The sequence below is a fragment of the Monodelphis domestica genome, chromosome X (assembly GCF_027887165.1).
Source record: "Monodelphis domestica isolate mMonDom1 chromosome X, mMonDom1.pri, whole genome shotgun sequence".
Lineage (NCBI taxonomy): Eukaryota > Metazoa > Chordata > Mammalia > Didelphimorphia > Didelphidae > Monodelphis > Monodelphis domestica.
In genome coordinates this window covers 34825826-34847728 of record NC_077235.1, presented here as the reverse complement: position 1 = coordinate 34847728, position 21903 = coordinate 34825826, and the positions used below count along the sequence as shown (strand labels likewise).

Here is a 21903-nt window from a genome sequence, read left to right as displayed (position 1 = left end):
AAACCTTACTCTCATTGGAATTGGCTCAGAGAAGGAATAACGCCACCCTCATTGGGATATAGAATCCATATTACCCTATAGAGAAGTAGAAAGGGAATAATAAAGGTGGTAGAAACGTAAGAAAAGAACAGTTGGGAGGATGGGTGGAACAATTAAAAGCAAAACACTTGTATGGAAAGAAAGGATAAAAAGGAGAAATTGCAGAATTAAGAGGAAAATAAGATGAAAAGGAAATGCAGAAATCATAACTGTGAATATAAATGGGATGAAAACATCCAGAAAATGGAAGCAGGTAGCAGAGTGAATTAAAAAACAGAATCCTATAATATGTTGTTTACAAGAAATATATTTAAGGCAAATAGACACACACAGAATAACAATAAAGGGATGGAGCAAAATCTACTGGGCTTCAACTGAGATTAAAAAAAAAACCAACAGACATAGAAACAATGACCTCAGATAAAAAACTAAAGCAAAAACAGATCTAATTAAAAGAGATAAGGAAAGTTATTATATCTTGATAAAAGGTACTATAGACAATGAAGTAATATCAATCCTTAACACATATGCATCAAATGGTATAGACTCCAAATTTTTAAAGGAGCAACTAAATGATCATCAGGAGGAAATAAACAGTAAAATTATGCTAGTGGGAAACCTCAAACTTTGCCTCTCAGAACTATATAAATTTAGACAAAAAAGTAAAGGAAGTAAAGGAAATTTTAGAAAAATTACACTTAATAGAACTCTAGAGAAAACAGAAAGGGGATAAAAAGGAATATACCTTCATTATAGCAGCATATGGTACATACACCAAAAAAATTACCATGTACTAGAGCATAAAAAATTCACAAGCAAATAAAGAAAAGCAGAAATAAAAAATTAATCCTTTTCAGATCATAATGCAATAAAGAGAATAAAAAGTATAATACAGGTTAATGGAAAGAAAAATTAAAAATTAATTGGAAACTAATCTAATTCCTGAGAAGTGGTGTGTCAAAGAACAAATTATAGAAATAATCAGTGATTTCATTAAAGAGAATGACAATGAGGAGACAACATATCAAAATTTATGGAATACGCAAAAGTAGTACTTAGGGGAAAATTTGTCTCTGAACACTTACATCAATAAAATAGAGAAAAGGCAAATCAAGGAATTGGGTATGCACCTAAAAAAAAAAACTAGAAAAAAGAATACATTAAAAGTTCCCAATTAGAGAATAAAATCTCTTGTAAGTATAGAAATAAATGGATCTTTCCTTAAAAGAATGAGTAGTGTCTATATAAAATTATCAGCAAATGTCATCTGTAATAGGAATAAGTTAGAAGCCTTCCCAGTAAGATCAGGAATGAAGCAAGGATATCTGTTATCACCACTATTATTTAATATTGTACTAAAAATATTAGCTTTAGCAATAAGAGAAGAAAAAGACATTGAAAGAGTTAAGTTGAAACAGCCAAACCACTTGGACAGCCTATCAAACAACTCAAGAACCTATTACAGAGAGAGATGTAAGTACACATTGCTTAGGCATATTCGGAGAACTCTTATTCTATCCCATGAGATAGTGGAAGTCCTCCAGCTTCAGAATTTTAGTGCTGAACAGAATGTTTTAGATCATCTAGGCCAGTGAAGGTGAACTTATGGCACGGGTGCCAAAGCAAAAAAACTTTTTAATCAAGGCAAGCTTTTGAACTGAGTATTCAGCCTCCAGGCCTGCAGAATGAGGAACTCTCCAAACCACAAAGAATCTCTAAAGTTCTGAGGTAGGAAGCCACTACACAGCATACCTGAGCAGCCAGACCATGCAAACAGCATATCTAACTACTCAAGAGCCTGTTATAGAGAGACCTGGGACATGTGAAAATAGGATTAATTCTCCCCTTGCCTATTTTTAAATTAATCAACAAAAACTGAGTAGGGGAAGTTCACAAACCACTTGCTAAAAGTGGGTGTCAACTTCAGAAGTGACTGACCACCCCCTGGGCAGTGCTAAGCAAATTTAAAGACTGCAATTGGTTCCCAAAGTGAAGGGACTGGAAGAGACGTGGAAAAAAGAATTTAAAAGTCTGGAACTTCCTGTCCAAGGGGATCTTCATCCTGAATTTTCAGGTTAGAGGCTCTTATACTGGACCTGGGACTTGGAGCTACAACTTGGGATTTCAACCTGGGACTCTGGCTTTTTGCTTCTAGTAAGACTGCTCCTGGATCTTCTCCTTTGGAGCTTCAGCTTGGGTGAGTGAGAAGCTGACCCTCCTTTCCTGGCTTCTGGAGAGATTAGGCCTCCCCTTCTTGGAGGAGGCCACATGGATTGAACTCTTAATTAATTTACCACTGAGTTCTCCAGCTGAGGGGTTAATAAGCCTTGCCTGGGTTGAGCCAGGGACCTGAGCAACATTTAGGGCTAGACTTCTTACTCTACCCTCTTTTACATTTCTCTACTTTCACCCTTTACACTTTTGTAAATAAAGCTACTGAAAATCGATTCGACTTGAGCTATAATATTTTTAAATCAGAGACCAGAGTATTATCTTAGAATTCTCATATATTTAGTCAAACTCTTAATTTTAATTTCTTACAGACACACTGCTTCAATATATTAAGAGAACTCATATTCTTAGTCATGAATTCCTGTTAATCCTCCACTACAGAATTCCAGTGCTAAAAAGAATGTTAGGGGGCAGCTGGGTAGCTCAGTGGATTGAGAGCCAGGCCTAAAGATGGGAGATCCTGAATTCAAATCTGGCCTCAGATACTTCCCAGCTGTGGGACATTGGGCAATTCACTCCACCCCCATTGCCTAGCTCTTACCCCTCTTTGGCCTTGGAACCAATACACAGTATTGGTACATAAATAGATACACAGATAAGATAGATAGATGGATAGATAGATAGACAGACAGATGAATAAACAGACAAGCAAATAAACAAATAAGAAAATGAGTATATCAACATATAAACAAATAAACAAACAAATGAACTAATGATAAGTAGATAATAAGTAATAAGTAGATTAATAAATAAATGAATGAATGGAATGTGAGAGCTCATTTAGTCAAACTCCCTCATTTTACTGAAGGCAATGCTAAAGCACAGAAGAAGGCACAAAACAAGATAGTGGCAGAATGAGAATTCATACTTGAGTTCTCTTTTTAACAATGAAGTTGATGATGATGAAAAGGCTCTTTCCCTTACATTTTTCAGGGATGAGCACTGGGACTATGAATTTCTTTTGATCAAGGATAATCTGTTCTTTCATTTATCTTTTTCTCCCCTAATCATGGTTAGTACATTTCTAGGAGTTGATAGCAAGAGTAGCTTGGGCACCCATCCTTTTCCACTCAGTTCCTCCTGCTACTGCCCTAGTTGAGCCCCACTACCCCCACACACATCTTTTAAATTTTTCTTTATTTTTTTAAGCAGAGACTTCATATATTTTTTTCAGTTTCAATTTTTCTTCTTCCTCCTTACCACCCACTGAGAAAGAAAAACAAGGCCAATTAGAAATATGTATAATTGTGTAAAACAAAGTTTTATATTGGCTATATTCTTGTCTCATCCCCCCTCCCCCGTCACTCCTAAAAAAGAAAAAAATATCTTTCAATCTGCACTTGAGAGTTCATCAGCTCTGTTCTAGGGGTACATAGTATGTTCCTTCATAAATCCTTTGGAATTGTGGTAGGACATTGTGTTGATCAGAGTTCCTAAGTCTTTCACCGTTGATCATCATTACAACTTTGTCATTATTGTTTCAATTTATTCTCTTGGTTCTGCTTATTTCACTCTATATCAATCTGTACAGGTCTCCTCAGGTTTCTCTAAAACCATCTACCTGGCCATTCTTACAGTACAAAAGTCCAAATGTTGAGTCATTCTCCAATGTATGGGCGCCATTTCAGTTTTAACACAAAAAGAGCTGCTGTAAATATTTGTATACATATGGGGGTCCTTTTCCTTTTTCTTCATCTCTATGGAAGTATAGACTTAGTAGTGGTATTGTGGAGTCAAAGAATACAAATAGTTTAAGTTTTTAGAATGTTGCTCCAAATTGTTTTCCAAAATGGTTGGCCAGAATTCCAGGAACAGTGTGTTAGTATGCCTATTTTCTCCATATCCTCTCGAGCATTTGTCATTTTCTTTTTCTGCCAATGTAGGCAAAATCTGATGCATCTGACCTGTTACCTCAGAGTTGTTTTCACTTGTATTCTCATTATCAGTCATGTTGAGCTGCCTGGACACCTGCTTTAATACCTACCTCTACTCATTCCTCCATCTAATTCCTTCACATTGTCCCTAAACCACTACTCTTTATGGACATCTCTCTTCTGCTGAAAACCCTCCTATGGTTATCTAATGCCATTGAAATAAAATTTTAATTGCTGAGCCCAGCAGACCAGACCCTACAAAATTTGGAGCCAGTCTTCTTCTTCAGTCCTCTCCCATACTACTTCCTTTCCATGGGTTCTGAAGTTCAAAACTAAGTGGACTAGAGCAGCTGCATGGCTCAGTAGATAGAGAGCCAGGTCTAGAAAGGGGAGGTCTTGGGCTCAAATGTGTCCTCAGATACTTCCTAGCTGTGTGAACCTAGGCAAATCTCTAAACTCAAATGTCTGACCCTTACCATTCTTCTGCCTTCAAAACAATATTTAGTACTGATTCTGACACAGAAGGTAAGTGCTCAAAAAAATAAATAAATAAACAGACTATACAACAGACCCAACTATGCAACACAGTCTTGTCTCGCTATTAGGATGTTCTCTCCTGCATATCCAGTTACTAAAATCTAACAAAGCCTTTAAAAAACAGCTTAAATGACAATAAAAATAACACCCATTCTTCTAGCATTTTTTAAGTTTTAGAAATACTTTTCCTTCACAAAATCCCATCAAATAGGTAGTATAAGTACCATTATTATATTTTAAAGGTAGGGAAATAAACTCTTAGTGGGGAGCTAAATGACACAGTGAGGTCCAGAGGTAAGAAGATCTGAGTTCAAATCCAAACTCACATACTTCCTAGCTGTGTGATCCTGAGGAGGTCACTTGTTTGCCTCAGATTCCCTATCTGTAAAATGGAGATAAGAGTACCTTCCTGCCACTCCAAAAAATTGTTATGAGGATCAAATCAAATAATAATTCTAAAGTGCCTAGCACATTGCCTGACACATAGTAGGTACCACTTAATGTAGTTTTTATATTATTACTATATGCTTTGCCCACCAGAGCTGGATTAGAATCCAAACATTCTGACACCCCAGTCTAATGTCCTTTCTACTCTATGATCGGATGAAGCTGTCCCTATGTTCTAACCTAGCAAATGACTTATAATTCATTTGTGTATGTTCTTCATTTGACTTTTTATCATGAGTATGTAAGGAATTAAATTCAATGGTTGGACTAAACATATGAGAATTTTAAGATAATACTGTGGTCACCGATCTAAAAATATTATAGCTTAAATAATGTAATTATTGTAACCAAGAAATAATGTTCTAAATTGACTAAATAAATTCAAATAACAAATAAAAATAAACAGTCAGGAGGAAAATTTAAAAAGTAAATAAAAATATTATAGCTCAAGTCAAATTGACTTCCAATAGTTTTATTTACAAAGAGATGGAAAAAGTGAAAGTAAAGGAAGTTCATCACCTTTTTTTACATCACTTCTTGTCCCTTCCTCCACTTTACAGGGACCAATTGCAGTCTTTAAATTTGCTTAGCACTACCCATGGGGTGGTCAGTTGTTTCTGAGTTATCACCCACTTTAGCCAGTGCTTTGTGAACCTCCCCTACTCAGTGTTAAGTGTGATGTCTATGCTTTTGATTGATTGACTTTTAAAGTAGGCAAAGGGAGAGTTAATCCCATTTTCACAGGTATTAATGTATCTGTGTCCATTCTGAGTAGCATTCAGGGAGGAGGGTAGGGCAAATTTCGTCTGTCATACAATGTGTTATTCAATTTCTATGAACAGTTAAATGCCCATGCAGAACATGCATATGGCCCTAGATTCCAGTTTCCTTCAATTTCCTTTCTTTGATCTATGTACACGTCAGAGGTAGTAGGATCATTTGAAAATTCTTATCAAACCAACAAGGCAGGGTCTGATAGCCCTATGTTGCTAAGTTTGCCCTTTGGTGTTGTCATCTCCAACTCGTCATGATCCCATTTAAGGTTTTCTTGGCAAAGATACTGGAGTGGTTTGCCATTTCCTTCTCCAGCTTGTTTAGAGATCAGAAAACTGATACAATTAGGATTAAGGGACTTGCCCAGGGTTGAAGAGCCAGTATGTGTCCAAGGATGGATTTGAATTCAGAAAGGCAAGTCTTCCTAACTCTGAACCCAGCACTTTATCCTTTGTGCCACCTAGATGTCCCAAGCTTATGTTAGCCTTGAATTATTCATACAAAAAAAAAACAACAAAGAAGAAAGATTTCTTTTTAGGAAAAATTGTTGCCATCTTGATAGGGGTAGTTCCAAATCTCAGAGTGGAAGAGAACTGAGATAACTGAAATCTGCTACTGGCATATGTAAACCTCAAAATTCCTTAGACTTATAAATGTTGGAAATTTCACCATTGGGATATTTCATACTTGGAAAATTTCTTACTGATAGTCTATTGGAATGGGAACCCCATTGGCATGGGAGGTTCCTTCTCTTCCCTTCTTAAGATTACTTTAGGACAAAAACCTTTTGCTGAACAATGGAAAGGACTTTGACCTATGCTTAAGCATAGAACAGGAATTTCTTTGAGTCATGATTGATTTTAGAATTGATACAATGGAGATACTTGGAATCAATCTCCACCCTATTCAGTCCTAACAGGATTGAGTAAGGGCTGCAGCCTAGATCAAAATTTAATTATTCCAATCTCTAACCTACTCAGGTTAACAGGATTTAGAAAGGGCTGTAGCAAAGGAGCAAAGATTTAATCATTTGAAAATATGACCTTCAACAGACATGTGCAAAGCCTCTGGGCGGTCCTGGGTTAAGCTAGAGCCTCCATTGGCACAGGGAAATTGATGGACAGTGATTGGTAGATGTGAGAACTGAGGGGGGGGGGGGGGGGACTTGGATGGTTTCCTTAAAGAGAGAGGGGTCTGAAGACTGAGGGGGTGGGGGTTGAGAAGTTGTCTGAGTGGTTGGAGTGTGCTCTGAGTAGCTTGCTCTGAAGGAAGCTGAAGGTGGGGGCCTCTGAGACTGTTTCTCCATTTTGGTCACGTGAGTAATAGGGACTGATCTCCTTTCTTTGCCCCAGCTATCTAAGGGCTTGGGCCTTTTGGTCCAGCCTAAACAGAAGGGGTATTTAAGCCCTATTCCCTTCTCTCCCTTTTTCTCTCTCTCTATCTCTAATTCCTTTCTTCCTCCTATTGTAATTAAACTCCATAAAAGATTGACTGCAAACTTGAGTTTTCATTTAGGAATTACATAACTGAATTCCTTGGCGACCTTAATTAATATATATCAGTCTTTTAAAGTGATTCCCTTGTAACACATATGTTTATGTTCATCTTAAAGGTAGCTGGAAACCTACACTGTAAGCTTTGGCCGGCTGCTCCTTTTTTAAATGGAGTTTGTCACCCTTAGCCTGGGTTACCATGTGGTACATGACCTAGTGTGGATCCCAGATTGACTTTAGCCCTACTGAAACGCATGGAATCCAAGAGCCTTAGCATATCCTGTAGCAAGGATTAGAAGTATGCACCACTTTACATGGCATTGACTGGGCCACATCTACTTATAAGTGACTTAATAAAGAAAAGAAAATCCACCACTTTTTTTAACAGGAAAATTGGGTCTAGATAACCTTAAAGTTCTCTTTGAATTGAAAGGCTGTGAGAAAACAAAAAAAAGGTCTCTGTAATCTCTGGACCCCCACCCACACTGCCTGAAGAAAAGAAACAGTAGGCAACAAAGGTAACCATCTTGAGCTGGCAAAGATTTGATCTCTACTAGCCAGTCAGCTTCAGCCAGCTCCACAAAAAAGGGGAACAAGTCTAGATTAATCAGCATAAATCAAAGACTAACAGTTAGAAAGGACTTCAAAGGTCAACTACTTCAAATTCATATGTAAGGAATAGAAATTCCTAATGCAACATCCAAGGTAAGTGCAAATTCTGCCTTTCTTTGAAGACTTTCTGTTTAAGAAAACTTAACATGTCCCAAACCACTCATTCCAATTTGGGACAACTCTAATTAATAGGAAGGTTTTCCCTGAATCAAAGCACTATCTGCCTTCTGAGAGACAACTGATCAATTGTGAGTGCAATTTAAAGTAGAATTTTCTCACTTTCTTTGTTATTTGAGCTTTTTTGGTGCTATAGCTAATACGGAAATGTTCCCATGATTTCACATGTATAATTGAGATCATACTACTTCTCAGTGGATAGATGGGTAGGAGAGGGTGTCAAAGGGAGAATCTGATATTGAGCTTTTTTTTATTTTATTTTTATTATCATGCAACATACACTTCCATATTGGTCACTGTTGTAAGAACACAGCCATATAAGACCAAAACGCCAAAAAAAATCCATGAATACACTGATGTGAAACATAATCTACATGCATCCAACCCCAACAATTCTGTCGCTAGAGGTGGATAGCATTGACCATCATAAGTCTTTCAAGATTGTCCCAGATCATCATTACATGGCTGAGATTAGGCAAGTTTAAAAAGCGGATCAGACAATATTGCTATTATTGTGTACAATGTTCTCCCAGTTTTGCTTATTTCTCTCTTCATCAGTTCCCACACATTTTTCCAGATTTTTCTGAAATCATCTTGCTTCTCAATTCTTATAGCACAACAGTAATCGATCACCAACCTGTGCCACAATTTGTTCAGTCCTTCTCAAATTGAGGGACATTCCCTCAACTTACAATTCTTTGCTGCCACAAAGAGAGATGCTATAAATATTTTTGTACAAATTGGTCCTTTCCCCTTTTTAATTATCTCTTCAGGATACAAACCCAATAGAGGTATTACAGGATCAAAAGATATATGCTCTTTGGGTATAGTGGAACTGAAATTTTAACAAAATAAAAATACAACATAGATCATGAGGAGAGAAAAAACCTTTATTTTTCATTCATATCTAGTATTGGAAAAGGAAACTCACAGCCTATGGTTTGATTGCAGGGTACTTTCCATCCTTACCTACTAAGTCTATAGTGATAGCATTTACAAAATTGTTTCAGAGAACCAACAAGTTTAAAAAGGCATTAAAAAATCACCTAGTCTCTCACATGCTTCCCATTTCATTGAAAGGGAAAACTGAGATCCAGTGAGAGAAAATATGCCAGGTAAAAGACAAAACAACTGAGAAAACAGAGATCCAAGCTTTTGAGTGTTTCAGTTTCTTAAGCAATGCATGTCAATTGCTCAACAAACCACATTCAGCCCCCCACTGTTTTGTCACTGCACCTCTCAAATATGAGGGGAGGTAAACTTTTATGCATTAAAAATTTTTAATAGAATAAAAACTATTAATTAAAAGGAAATAATTAATCAGGAAATATTAGGTAATCTGATTTTTAATTGGATGAAAGGTATATGGGATTTTCCAAGTTAGAAGAGGGAGAGTAAATGGTTATAATTTCTTGAAATCAGGAAGAGACATCCCACTTCTCCCAAGCCTCTGTAGACAATCAAAGGAACAAAGAAACAGTAACTGATTAATCAGTATAGGGCCAGCTTCCAGATAAGACTTATGGGTTGCTTGAGATGTAAAATTGTGACAAAACTCCTTACATCAATCTTTGGGTCTGAATGGATTTCTTGTCAGCATAACCTAAGTCCCTGGTCTCTAAGCAACAGGTATAGTTGGTCCAATTTCCCAGCCACGCAAGGCAAGGTTCAAATAATAAGTAGGGTTCTCTCCAAATTCCCACAAATGAATAAACCTTTCTCACAAGTCAGAAGTTGTGCTACACCCATAACTGAATAGAAAAGGAACTCTGCTAAACCCAGAACAAGATGGAGTCTTTGTAGTTCACTCAAGCCCCACAATTAACCACTCACTATTCTAATTCCTTCAATTTCCTCAGAAATAACTCGTCCAGGGTCACACAATGAATCCCTGGCATAGCTGGGAGTCGACCCCTGTCTCCGGACTCCCGATCTCACACTCTTTACAGTAAACAGCATCATGTAATAGAGGTGTAAAGAGCCTTCTCTCACCCAATAATTGATATTTCAACAGTACTTTAAGGACTGAAAAGTCCTCAGTCTATCTTATATGAGGCTCACAACAAGACTATGAGAAAACTGTTATAAGTTAAGTATTTTACAAATGAAGAATTCATCTAGGGTGATGAAGCTAATACATGTCTATGGCTAGATTCAAATCCACTACTTTGTACCTCCATATCCCACATTCTACGGACTACAGCATTCTGCTTCTGTAGTAAATAGAAGGATCTTTCAGCCCAATCACTATTGTTAATGTTCTCATTATGTGATATGCTGTGGCCAGGGAGTTGGCCTGAAAGAAGAACATGAGTCTCACAACACTGGCATGCTCCTTCCGGCTCATATGGTGTCGTGTGTCCATGGTAGACCCTTGCCAGCATGGCCTGGCTGTTGCAAGGGTTGTGTCAAAAAAGTCTCAAAATAAAAGCATGTGAAAGGAATGCTTTGTGAGGAAAGGGAAACAGAACAAAGGAAGAGAAATAAACAGTGAAGTGCCTACTATGTGCCAGGCACTATGCTAATTACTTCACAAATAATCCTGGGAGATAGGTGCTACTACTGTCTCCATTTTACAACTGAAGAAATTGAGGCAGGCAGAGGCTAACAACCCTGCCCAGGGTCACACAACTAATGCTAGATTTAACCTAGATCATAACCTAGATCATCCTAACTCTAGGCCTGGTGCTCTATCCACTGTTCCACCTAACTGCCTCTACTTGAGGTCATCCAGAAAGCACCAAGAGTCAAAGAATGTCTCTAAGATCAGTAATTCAATCAAAGAGATAAAGTATTCCACTGGAAAACTGTGGTCTAGCAGACTCCCAAAGATTGGGGGTTCTAAATCTCCCTTAAACGGACTTGTGAGCTTAGTTCAGTGAAAAGGCAAGTCTTGTATTTTCTCCAATAAGGTACCACTTGAGTAGTGAGAGCTGTGAGGAAAACAAGCAGATTGCCCCGCAGAGAGAAAGCAAAACATTCTCTCAACCTCACATCTGCTAGTCCAAGAGGACAGAGAAGAAGCTAATTATGAAATGCCCTATTGGAGGGCTGATGGTAGGAAGGATTCCTGGCTCTCTCTGGCAGGAACAGCAGATCTCCAGGAGACAAAAATAGTTCCTGATATAATGGCTCCCAGTTGTCCCTAGCCATATATAAGGATATCTTAGTTTAACCCAATATTTGTACCCAAATATTTAAAAGATTTTATAATTCCAATTCTTGGAATACTCTCTCAGATATAAGTCCTATATACTGAATAGACACAAAGTTTGTGAGAGAAGATTTTCCCTTCTTCAGAAGAGAAACAGTTCAGGGACAGCTGGGTTGCTCTGTGGATAGAGAGCCAGGCGTAGAGACCGGAGGTCCTGGGTTCAAATCTGAGCTCAGACATTGCCTAGGGTCACACAACTAATGATAGATTTAACCCCCATTGCCTAGCCCTTACTGCTCTTCTGCCTTGGAACCAATACTCGTATTGAGTCTAAGGCAGAAGGTAAGGGTTTAAAAACAGGGACAGTTTGGGTTTTCACTTTGCTACATTCCAAATGAAATGGAGCATTAAAAACTTCATTTGATCATTGCATTTAAAAAGACTTTTCTGACAAAAAAAAAAAAAGACCAATATTCACAATAACAACAATAATGTGAATAAGAATAATTGAGCCCAAAGAAGAGACAAATACACCTCCCTCCTTGACAGGACTAAATGTTGCAATACCATAAGACAAACTCACTGCATAGATTAGGTCCATTCCAGTGGGAGGGTTCTATACCAATTTTCAGCCCTCTTCCACATGGCACACCTACTCATGGGCCTTCATCTGCACTTCAAAGCCACCTCTCATTCTACAAGTGAGATGTTTGCCCCATGTGACTAGAGTCCAGGCCTCCACTCCATGTCTACCACCATGCCAACCCCAATTCCTTTTCCAGCTCCCCCAGATAGACTGTCTTCTCTTGTCTCATTGGAATGTCAGTTTTGTGAACAGGATCCATTTTGCTTTCTTCTGTTTGTATCCCTAAGTGATTAGCAATATATCTGACATATTTTACCTATTTAGAAAGAAACCTGAGGTTAGAAACAGAAGATATTAATCAAATATATTTAGTAAGGCAGAGGAATGAAGATGAAGATAAAAGGTTTCTTAATTATAGGAGCAAGTGGTCCAAAGTCAGGCAGATACAGAGTGGGACCTTGGAACAGGAGGGCTGAAGTGTGACGGGAATAAGAGAGCAAACAGCGGGCCTAAGGGACAAGGACGAGCTCTTCAACAGGCAGGGATTCAGAACAGTGGGATAGAGAGAGTAAAATGAGTCCAAGTGCACGATCAGAGGATGGAAAGCAATACGGTGAGAGAAAGAGATGCCTCACTCTCATTTGACCTTCACAACCCCTCTTTTTCTACAATTCCATTCTAAGTACTCAGACAATGGCATCCTTCTAGTCCAAGCCCACATTGCTTCATGCCTCAACCACTGTAATTACTTGCTGGTTAGGTTCCCTTATTCAAATTTCTCCTCAATACAATCCATCCTCCACTCACCTATAAAATTGTCTTTCCTTAAGTCTGATTGTGAGCATATCACCCCCTCCTAATCAATATTCAATGTGACTGCCTATCACCCCTAGGATCAAATATCAAATCATCTCAATGACTTTTAAAAACTTTCATAGCCTAAACCGCTTACTGTTTGAAGCTTCCTATACCATATTCTCCAATCCAGTAACACTGGCCTCTTTGCTACTCCATAAAAAATAAAATTAAAACAAACAAACAAACAAAAAACACTCAATCTCCTAACTCCATACATTTTCACTAGTTGTCCCCCATCCCCTCAATACTCTCCCTCATCTCTATTTCCTGGATTTCCTAGCTTCCTTCAAGTCTCAACTACAGTCTCCTCTTTGAAATCCTTTTAATTTCCCCTTCTCTCATAATTATCTGCAATTTATCCGGTAAATATCTTATTTCTCTATCATCTCACGCGTGTCGTTTCCCTAATTAGATTGTGGGTGCCTTGAGAGTAGACTTTTTTGATTTTCTTTGTACACCCAGGGCAAAGCACAATGCCTGACACATGGCAGTTGATTACCTTCAATACATAGCTCAGGAACAATGGCCAACTTGAGCCTTTTTCTGATACTTCTAGTTGGTGGCACTCCCTCTATCCCTACAAGTCCTTGAAATAAATCCAAAGTTTTTACTTTGGATTTATTCTTCTCTGACCATGTTGCTTCCCCAAAAGAGAAAATAAGCTCCTTGATGGCTGGGAGCAGTTTCACTCTTTTATTTGTATACTCATTTCAACACCAGATACATAGTGGGCACTTAGAAAATGATTGTGGAATGAATAAATTCTGTATGAAGGTCCCACGGACTCTTCTCCTAGTTCTTCTCATTTGTAAAATGTAAACCTATTTTTAAAAAAGCCAAAGAAACAGCCTCTCCTGACCAAAAACATTCTCCATCAACCTGAACTGTCTGACTTAACCTGCACATATTCACACTGGAAACTTCTGGAAAAAAAAACAAGCCAAAGCCCAGAAACCTTACCTTTTAAATACTCCTTTCTTCTGAAATATTGGTGTTTTACCCAGAGACTTTTGGAATGAACCTCTTGCTAGAAATGGAATGCCCAGGAAAAGCTATTCAAGGTATAAGTTAAGTCATAAAGCCAGTAGTCTTTCCTGGAAAAATAGTCTGTTCCCACAGAGAAGCATCACTAATGACTTGGGCCTAGAGCAAAGACAAGGCTTATAAACTATGAAGTATGGAAGTGAGAGTCTGGCAAAAGGCAGTCAAGAGTAAGAAGGTATCTGTTGGCGAAACTATGGCATACATGTCGGAGTATGCTGGAGCATGCTGCTCCCCTCCCTCTCTGCACTGGGACCTGAGCAAATTTCTCACATGACCTGCCCCTCAGCCCAGCAGCCCAATAAGAGAGCTTTCTCCCTCCCCCATCGGGGGTGGGAGAGTGGGGGACGCCTAACATGCAGTGTGCAGGTTGCAAAATTTGGACACTCAGTCTCTAGACCAGGGGTCCCCAAACTGCAGTCCCCTGAGGCCATTGATCCTGCCCCCACTGCACTTCCGGAAGAGGCACATCTTTCATCGGTGGTCAGGGAGAGGAGCACTGTGGTGGTGGCTACAAAGTGTGGTGTCGCTCACGTACAGTACTACTTCCGGTAACATAGTCCTTTGCGTGGTGCCTTGTTCTGAGAGTAACTGAATGAGAACCACTGAATGAGAACCGAGGCGCCTCGCACAGGACTATGTGGCTGCACAATGGAAGACGTCAGCATGGTGAGTGGCAATCTGGGGGAGGGGATTCCGCACTGTGTATACTCCTGCCCGGTATAATGGTGGCGATGGGCCTGTGCAGCCTCCACTATCCCAGACAGCGCTATACAGATTTGTGAATAGATTTTTTATACTTTGGCCCTCTAACAGTCTGAGGGACAGTGAACTGGCCCCCTGTGTGAAAAGTTTGGGGACTCCTGCTCTAAACAGTTAGCCATCACTGGTCTAGGGCCTTGTCATACAGAAACTTCTTACTGTTCTCTGGACCTCTATGTAATGCCAATATGCCAGTGGATGTGAGGAAGGTGAGAAGAGTGCTGTGCATGCCTTAAAAGGGAGGAGATTAGCACAGGGTTCAAGGGCACAGTAAGTCCAGAGATAGAGAAGAAAGAGCAGGAGGAGGAACACTGGAAGGCAGAAATGTGAACGCCAAACATGGAGACAAGAAAGGATAGATGATAAGGGATGCCGGGGACAAACATAGGGTACACTAGTGCTGACAGACAGAAGACAGACATATAGGTACAAGATACCCAAGAGCATGGGAGGAACACAACAAAGTTTTCCTTTCTTAACTCTGGAGGTCTCAGTGGAGGGAGACAATAGTGGTGGTCTTTACACATGTTCTTCTGCTCTCACTTAGAAGCTCTTTTCTCTATTTGTTTGTTGTTGGGTTTGTTTTTTGGGGGGGTGGGGGGGGAGTGGACAGCAACAGCAGGGTACACTGAGCCCAGGGACTAGGAGTAGGGAGGCAGCACAGTACTGTACAATTAAGTTAACCTAAATGATGTTGGGGGAATGTGGATTACTTTCAGAATTCTTAGGTAAAGTCAAATGTGCATAATGTACATTTCCATAAACTGAAAACTCTATTCCTATCTCATTTCTAACTGCCATGACTTAATTTTTTTTTTTTTAACTCTTACCTTCTGTCTTGGAGTTAATACTGTGTATTGGTTCCAAGGCAGAAGAGTGGTATGGGCTAGGCAATGGGGGTCAAGTGACTTGTTCAGGGCCACACAGCTAGTTAGTGTTTGAGGTCAGATTTGAACCTAGGACTTCCCATCTCTAGGTCTGGCTCTCAATCCACTAAGCCACCCAGCTGCACCCATGACTGAATTTTTAACAAGTCACTTTTCCAATGCCTTTTTCCCTAAGGAAGAACAATATACAATGACCATAATAGAAATGAAAAGATCTCAAAAAAAAAAGAAGCTGAACTACAAGTAACTAAAAAGAGAAAGAGAGAGAAAACAGATATTGAAACAAACCTCCTTGCCCTTGGCAGAGGTGGGAGACTATGTAGACAGAACACTGAATATCCACTGTAAGATGCAGAACTCTTATCAGTTGTTTTTGCTTAATTGTATTTCATTTTTACAAATAAGGATTCAAGTCTTGGAGGTAATGGGGGAACATACCAAGAAATGTACATGATATGATAAACCCCACAAAACTCCCTAGGCTTGACCAACAATTCTCATGTTCAAACCTGACTAGCTGACCATATTCTCTTTCTTGATTTTCTTCTTCTACTCCCCATTTGAAAAATGATTAATCTTCCTACCATGCCAAGACCCAGAGCTCCCTAATCTGGAACTGTCAATTGAAATGAGAAAGTTTATTTTAGTCACTCACAAATGCAGATCATTTTATTTTGGTTCACTGTTTGAGTTCAATTTCTTATTCTTCAGAACAGCAACTCAGCTCATATCAAAATTAAACTCTTACTTGGTGGTGAGGAAAACTACACGGCTTTCCTGAGAGGCTGAAGACATCCTTCACAGAGAGAAGGCCTGACGCATATGGAGGACCAAAATCAAACCCTACACTCAAGTTGACCCACCAAGTCCTTTAGGCAATTCTTAGACACCAATCTAGCCCAGCTCTATGACCAGTATAACTCTTTATCATTCACAGTTCAGAGTTCTAATTACTTTAGTCATGAAGAAACAGCTCCCTGTAAAGAGGATTACCCTTAGTAGCAGTTCAATGCTTCTCGAACATGAAGTAAAAAACAAATTTCAAAGGCTTCAGAGGTTCTAAATCGTTAGTTTGATCTCTGTAAGTTCCAAATCACTGCCTCATTTTTTTCCCTAACTCCTCCATTCTCCTGAAGATGATTGAAGTGAATTCAATCCCTTAACCACCAGCTACAGTTCTGATCATTTGCCTACCCCAAACTACATGTGACACCAGAGGTCATCAGTTTTCCATGACTCATTACTTTCTTCTTTCCTCAATTTTAAACAACAGCTTTTCCTTATACAGAGGAAAAAGATCCAAACTCATCTGAGAACTGAGCAATTGGTGGGAGTAAAACAGAGCATGATCACCTGTATATGATGTGGAGAGAAAATACATGTTCACATATAAATTGGACAAGGTAAGATGGCTTTTGAGGTTTTAGACAGCTGTTAACTGGGTAATAAACTAAAATATGAAAGACTCCTCAGGAGCAAAGAGTTATCCGTCCTCCTGATCCCCCATCCAGAATATCTGGATACTTCAGCTTCTTAAGCTTCCTTAGGATATACTTCCTCCCCACACCTTGCACATACACACCCAATGTGCTCTCAAGGATCCTTTGATGGTTAGCCAGATCAAGGCACCAAAGCATGGGTCTGTTAGCTATTCAAGAAGTCCAGGCCAGGTCAACTATAACATGAGCAATTCAGTTCTCTTATGGTGGTAAATCTCTATCTCCATAAAGCCCAAGTCTGGACTGGGACTGCAAATAAACAGATCTTCCTTTGAGAACACTGTTGCTCTGAAATCTTACCTAAATCACGCTTTCACCAAATTAAAGAATGATACTATACCAGGGGGTAGGTCTATCCAATTTTCTTTTTTTTTAATTTAAATCCTTACCTTAGAGTCAATACTGTGTATTGGCTCCAAGGCAGAAGAGTGGTAAGGGCTAGGCAATGGGGGTCAAGTGACTTGCTCAGGGTCACATAGCTGGGAAGTATCTGAGGCCAGATTTGAATCTAGGACCTCCCATCTCAAGGCCTGGCTCTCAATCCACTGAGCTACCCAGCTGCCCACAGGTCTATTCAATTTAAATGGAAGAGTCAAAATACCTACCTTTACCCTTATCAGGTTGGTAGCCACCTCCTATGATATCTTCCAGATCCTTATCTGAAAAGCCTGGGAAACAGAAAAAGAAGAGAGCAATTACAGAGAGCCAGATTTTCCACAGTTAGTGTCCAATTCCCCCAAGTAGCTAACAAAAAATAACAAAATGCAAATGGGGGGGGGGGGGGGGGGAGAACAGTATAAAAAGGTTCTTTCCATCTCTTCAAGGATAGGGATAAATCATTTTTTTAAAGGGCATACAATGTTTTAAACCACATGAATAAGCTTCTAGAGAACAGTTTCTTTGCACAGTTATTTGAAAGCTTTAGGAGATTGCATTTGATATGGTAAGCAAAAAGCAAATGAAATCCAGGCATTAATGAAAAGGAGGGTCTAAGACTAGGTTAGGTCTAGGTTAGGCCCTGCAAAACTATGTAAGCCCTAGATTGATTGATTGATTGGTTTTAAACCCTTACCACCTTCCATCTTAGAATCAATACTATGTATTGGTTCCAAGGCAGAAGAATGGCAAGAGCTAGGCAATGGGGGTTAAGAGACTTGCACAGGGTCACATAGTAGAGAAGTATCTAAGGCAAGATTTGAATACAGGACCTCCCATCTCTGGGCCTGACTCTCAATCCACTGAGTTTCCCAGCTGCCCCCTTAAGCCCTAGATTTAGAGTATTAGGTCTGGGTGCTACAATATTAAAAAGAAATAAATAAGCTTGAAATCACCCAGAAGAGGGCAAGCAGTTTGGTAAAAGGCTTCAAGTTCCCATTGACTAAAGAAAATAGGTATGTTAGCCTGGAGAAGAGAGCTAGAGGCAAAGACTCAAGGTTACCTTTAAGTACTTGAAAGGCTATTATGAAAAAGCGAGAATAAACTTGCTCTGTTTGGGCCTAGGGGACAACAGTAGAAGGAACTGGGTAGAAGCTGTCAAAAAGCAGTTCTAGGCTTGATGTGCAGAAAGACTTCCTAACAATTGGAGCTATCCAAAAGCAGAATCAGCTCCCTTGGGAAATGGGCTATTTCCTTCTTACTGAGTGTCTTCAAATGGTGGCTGGAAAACTTGGGATTCTTTTCAAGTATGCATTAAACAAGAGAGCCAAAGACGGACTTGCAACAAAAGAACATTCAGAGAATGTAATACCAACTTAATAGCCCCAACTGGGACCCCCCAAGAACCTGGTGAAAAACAAAATTTTGGTTAAAAATATCCCAACATCTGTTACAATCCCTAATGTTTGGCATAAAGTGAGGGCATTAAAGGAACACGAAGATCAATGGGAACAGAGCAACAGAACTGCCAAAGTGACTGCAGATAGAGGGAGAGCAGGCCAGGGAAAGATGAAAAAATCATAAAAGAAAGACAGCTAGGTAGCACAGAGGATGATAGAGCATCAGGCCTGGAGTTGTAAGGGCCTAGGTTCAAAACTGACCCTAGATACCTCCTGAGCAAGTCACGTAACCCCATTTGCCTAGCCCTTGCTAATCTTCTGTCTTAAAAATTGTTATTGAGACAGAAAGTTAAGGTTTAAAAACAGAAAAAAATTATAAGAGAAAGCCAATGAAGGGCTTAGGGTGGCCTTCCCCATTTCAGTCCTCTGCTTCAATCATATTCTCACAAACTGGAATAAGAAAGTATTAAGCTTCTTCCAGAGAATCTCTTTCAGGCTTCTAAACTGAATGGCCCTCAACACCCAGGACAACGCCCTGTGCCTATCAGGCACTTAATAAGAACTGCTTAGGGGGCAGCTGGGTGGTTTAGTAAAGAGTCAGGACTAGAGAAGGGAGGTCTTAGGTTGAGATCTGGCCTCAGACACTTCCCAGCTGTGTGACCTTGGACAAGTCACTTCACCCCCACTGCCTAGCCCTTACCACTCTTCTGCCTTGGAGCCAATACACAGTATTGATTCTAAAAAGTAAATAAATAAGAACTGCTTAAATTGAACTCTAACTCAAATCTCAATTCTGAACTCAAGATGATTTTTAAACTGTCTAGGCAACATCCTTTGAGTTTTCTCAAAGGTTGCTGATGAGAGAAATTAGATTTCCATTTGGATTACTCGTCTGAGGCTTGTAGCCTTTTCTCCCAGACTTCAGTCAGATTTGGTATTTAATTCTATTCATAGAAGTTTATTTTCACATTAAGCTGGTAATTATAAAAATAGGTGGATATTTTTTCCTAACTAGAAGCCTCGGAGTGCCTGAAGAGGGCGCTAGGGTCTTTTCCATGCAACCCCACCAAGTCTGCCTCTTTGGAAGACATTGTATTGAGCCCCTTCCCTTCCACTAGATGGCACCCAGCTTTAGAAGGGTCCAGACCCTTTATCTACTTACTACATATTCATGTCTACCCTGTGGACCCCAGAACTATTTGGTTTCACTCAATTCATGCCTGCTTCAAAGGAGGCTATTCTGTGAGAATGCTCAACCCTAAAACCTACTCAGAGACTTGCTAGAAACTTAAAAATGCAAACCAAAATCTCCGAAATCTGACTGTGGTGTACCATCTGTTAAAGGAAAACCTTGGCTTCAGAAGGATGAATTAAAAGGCTTTGGGAGTGAGCTAATGCATTCAACACATCACACAGGTAAACAAATAATTCCATTCAGGAGTTTTTTGTAACAGAAGTATTGTTGAAGAATTCTTTATTAAGTGGATTCACAAAAGGGGAATCCAAGAATTTTTGTGATTCATTCTTCTAACAAGTTACTCCTGATGCTATAAATATGCTGTTGTTGACAATCTACTCATCTCTCATTATCAGTTGAAAACCCCGATTCTTTAAGGCAATCTAGTTGTTTTGACCTTTCCAACATCTCTCATGGTGGCCATCTTTTGACAGAGCTGTCACTGTAAGTACAGAGCCTCTTCACCTCTCGCCTGCATTACTGCTACCCATTCCTCAAGTCACTCACAAATCTAGTCCTTCCTGTATACTGCTGGAAAAATAATCCACTGAAGTACACATAATTCCCTTTGGGTGAAATTTTAACTTAATTGTTAACTTTTAAACTTTAATTAAAATTTTAATATTACCACTACCCTGACACTTACCCAAATCCAATGCTCCCATTTGGCTTTAGGAAACAATAGCAACTCCTTCATTTACCTTTGAAATCCGAAACCTGGCCCAAAACTACCTTACAAGGGTCACGGGCTACTGCTTTCCTTTACATATTCAATGATCCAGCCAAATCAACCTACTGGATGCTTCTCATATACAACATTCCATCTCCATATTCATGCCTTGGTCATCCAACATTCCCAGAACACCTTTTCTCCTTACTTCCCCCTCAAAGATTCCTCCTTCCCCTTTAAGATGCAGCTTAAACACTATCTTCTGAATGGAGCTTTTCCTGATCTACTCTGCCAGTGCTCGCCCCATCAGCGTTGTATTTAACCATTTTGTATATATCGGTATTTGGTCACTTTAGACTTGTGCTAAATATACTCATGAATATACTTCTCATTTCCTGCATTAGAATGTAAGCTCCTTATACTTTTTTTCCCCAGCATCTACATGCCACATAGGTACTTGCTGATTAACACAGGGGGAAATAGCAGAAATACAAACAGGTTCCAGTTTCCAACAAAGGAAAATATCTCCTTTTGAGGGTTTCTTTTCAGAGATGTAATAGTCTAATTAGAATATCTAAGGAAGGAATCAAAGCAAGGAATGCACTTCCAAAATACCAGTTCCAGGAACTACACTGAGCTATGGGCCATTTTCCTGTGCAATAATAATAGAACACGAACCCAAACTGGAGTGAAAATCAACCACACCAAGAACTCTCCAATAACTGTTACAAAATACTGGATGAATGGCTGGTGGATTATCAAGAGTGGAAAAGCCAATAGTGTTTCTTTTTCAAAAGAGCTGAACATGACAATCTCACCATACAAGACAGCATTCAGGCAAGGCTATAGAAACTGCAATAAAGGCCTTCATTTGTCAAGACTTCTCTTAGAGTTTTCCTCCAGTCAAAGCAGAAGGGCTAATAATTTCTGGATTTGCCTTAGTGATGACTTCACCATTCCAAAAGTAGATAAACCAACCCTCAAGAAAAGATTCACTTAGATCTGATTCTCACCAAGAAGGAAGTGATTGCTGAGGGAGAAATAATATGAACCTTGGAAGAAAGAAACCTTTTAGAGATTGTGACAGAAAAGAGATAAGTCAGGCATAAAACAACACATACAACAGATTTGGGGAAAAGAGATTTCAGTGGGTTCAGAAGCAGGCTAGCTAGATTCCCACAAATATTCTTTAGGGGAATATTAAACCAGAAAAAATAGGACGCTCTCACGAAAGAAATTCTGAAGACAG

General features: G+C 39.4%; 1 protein-coding gene across 15 annotated transcripts in view; it reads right to left on the bottom strand.

Moving 5' to 3' along the window:
- CD99L2 (CD99 molecule like 2) overlaps window positions 1-21903 on the bottom strand; it is a 150920-nt gene that overhangs the window by 44011 nt on the left and 85006 nt on the right. For all 15 annotated transcript variants that reach the window (XR_008914779.1, XR_474689.3, XR_008914778.1 and 12 more), the window contains one exon: window positions 17578-17640. Coding sequence is in view for 12 of the 15 variants with exons in the window: in XM_056809823.1 (XP_056665801.1) it covers window positions 17578-17640 (63 nt within the window). In the remaining 3 variants the exon portion in view is untranslated. The remainder of the gene's footprint in view (window positions 1-17577; window positions 17641-21903) is intronic.